Source organism: Nyctibius grandis, chromosome 2 (genome assembly GCF_013368605.1).
Source record: "Nyctibius grandis isolate bNycGra1 chromosome 2, bNycGra1.pri, whole genome shotgun sequence".
Taxonomy (NCBI): domain Eukaryota; kingdom Metazoa; phylum Chordata; class Aves; order Nyctibiiformes; family Nyctibiidae; genus Nyctibius; species Nyctibius grandis.
Window position 1 is genome coordinate 57,934,511 of NC_090659.1, and position 2,367 is coordinate 57,936,877.

Sequence of the window (2,367 nt, forward strand, 5' to 3'; positions counted from 1 at the left end):
TGTACAAAAAGTCTCGATAAAACACAGAAGTTCAGTCTAAAACTAGTTTCATAAACTAGTCCTTCTAAAAAAAAAAAGGTAAGTAAAGCAACCGTTACCTTTTTTCTCTCTCGTTATTATTATTATTATTTATTATTATTATTACAAGAACATCAAAACATTTCTTTTCTGTACAAAAAGGAAGGAAGAAAGAAAAAAAAAAAAGAGAGGCGGGGGAGGTCGGGAGGGAAGGGGAGCAAGAGGCAAAAATCAGAGACGGGAAGGCGGGAGCGGGGCAGGAGCGGCGCGGGGCCGGGGCGCGGGCGGGCGGGCGGCCGGGGGCTGAGCGTGCGGTGGCGGCGGCGTGGCGCGCAGTCCTGCGGGGTGGCCCGGGGCCGGGGCCCGTGGCCGAGCCGGTGCCGGTGGCCGAGCCGGTGCCGATGCCCGCGCCCGCCTCCGCCGCTCCCGGCGCCGGTGCCGTCGGCCGGCGGGGACTCAGATATGCGTCAAGGGGACGGTGCCGTTCACTCCCGTGCTGGCGCTCTGGTAGTGCTGGGGCAGGGAGTGGAGCCGGCTCTGGGCGGCGGCGGCCGCCGGATCCCCGCCTTCCCCAGCCGGTAAGTACATGCTGATCATCTCCCGCAGGTCCCCGGGGCACGGGGCCCGCGAGTGCGAGGTGACGGGCGGGCTCACGCTGGGCTCCGACTTCACCAGCGAGCCCAGGGCGCCCAGCGCTCCCGAGGAGGCGGCCGCCGCCGCCGCCGCTGCCGCCGCCGCCGCCGCCGAGTTCTGGTGGGGCTGGGAGCCGTAGGGCAGGGCGCCGTAGCCCGAGGGCGAGGCGCTCATGTAGCCCTGCGAGTTGGAGATTGGGCTGTACTGCAGGGCGCCCATGTCGTAGCGGTGCATGGGCTGCGGGTTGTGCGGGTGGTGCGGGTGGTGGGGGTGCGGGTGGTGCGGGTGCCCCCCGCTGCCCGGGTGCTGGCTGTAGGCGAGCTGCGCCTCCTGCATCATCGCCGCCGCCGCTGCTGCCGCCGCCACCGAGCCCGGGTAGGCGCCGTTGGCCCAGCCGTTCATGTGCGCGTAGCTGCCGCCCGCCGTGCCTCCGGGGCTCTCCAGCCGCTGCCCGACGCCGCCGGGGCTGACGCCGACGCCCATGCCCACGCCGACGCCGGTCGGGCCTCCCCCGGCCGAGCCGGCGCTCAGCAGCCCCCCGGCCAGCGAATACTTGTCCTTCTTGAGCAGGGTCTTGGTCTTCCGCCGGGGCCGGTATTTATAATCCGGGTGCTCCTTCATGTGCAGCGCCCGCAGCCGCTTCGCCTCGTCGATGAACGGTCTCTTCTCGGCCTCCGACATGACTTTCCACTCGGCCCCCAGGCGCTTGCTGATCTCCGAATTGTGCATTTTGGGGTTCTCCTGGGCCATCTTCCGCCGCTGGCCCCGCGACCACACCATGAAGGCGTTCATGGGTCTCTTGACCCGGTCTTGGTTCGCTTTGTTTCCCCCGCCACCGCCGCCGCCGCCGCCTCCCGCTCCGGTCTGCCCCGAGAGGTTCGTGGGGGCCTGGGCTCCGCCGGGGGAGTGCAAGTCCGTCTCCATCATCATGCTGTACATTCAAGTAGCTTTTTTATTTTCCACCGGAGCCAGGCGTGAAAAAAGAATCAAACATAGAGCAGCCCGGGAGGACGGGGAGCGAGCGAGGCAAAACCCGTTTGTATCTAGGTAGCGACAGCCGTGCGAAAAAAAAAAAAAAAAAAAGAGGAGGAGGAGGAGGAGGAGGAGAAGAAAACCGCGAGGAGAGCGATCGGCGACCCCGCTGGCGAAAAAACTTTCTCCCTTTTGCAAATCGCTTGCGGGTTTCGGCGGCGACGGGGGTTCGAGCTGCTCAAACAGGTGCACGGCAAACTTGCTGCTTCACTTGGCGCGGAGGGAGGAGTGTGCGGAGCCGTCGGCGGTGTCCTCCGCTCCCGGCTCTCCCCGGCACACGCGCGCACACCCCTCCGCTCCCGCTCTTATCCTTAACGGAGCTATTTTTTTTTTTGTTCTTTGCTAACTTGGAGAGAGAGAGAGGGAGGGAGGGAGGAGGGAGGAAGCGTGTGTGACTTGCATCCGCTGATCGCAGGTGAACGGAGCAGAAGAGAGAGGAGAACCCACCGCCCCGCAAAAAGGAGGCCAAAAAAAAAAATATTTAAATGTTAACTAAAAAAAAAAAGGGGGTGGGGGAGGGAGGAGGATCGGGGGAGAGAGGGAGGGGGTGGGGGAAGGATCCCAACCAAAACAAGCGCGGAGCCCGGCAGCCGGGGACACTAATTTGCTGGCGGCGGTCTCCCTCCCGCGGCCCGGGCGGGACGGGACGGGCCGGGACGGGCGCGAGAGGAGGAGCCGCCGGGC

General features: G+C 64.5%; 1 protein-coding gene across 1 annotated transcript; it reads right to left on the bottom strand.

The window, feature by feature from the left end:
• Positions 1–474: 474 nt before the first annotated feature.
• Positions 475–1,590, bottom strand: SOX1 (SRY-box transcription factor 1). The gene has a single exon (XM_068395233.1). It carries the CDS (start codon positions 1,588–1,590, stop codon positions 475–477), a length of 1,116 nt encoding a protein of 371 aa, XP_068251334.1.
• Positions 1,591–2,367: the final 777 nt, after the last annotated feature.

Bases quoted from the DNA above. Each gene is read 5' to 3' on its own strand.
- SOX1 (XM_068395233.1), bottom strand. From the start codon at position 1,590: ATGTACAGCATGATGATGGAGACGGACTTGCACTCCCCCGGCGGAGCC.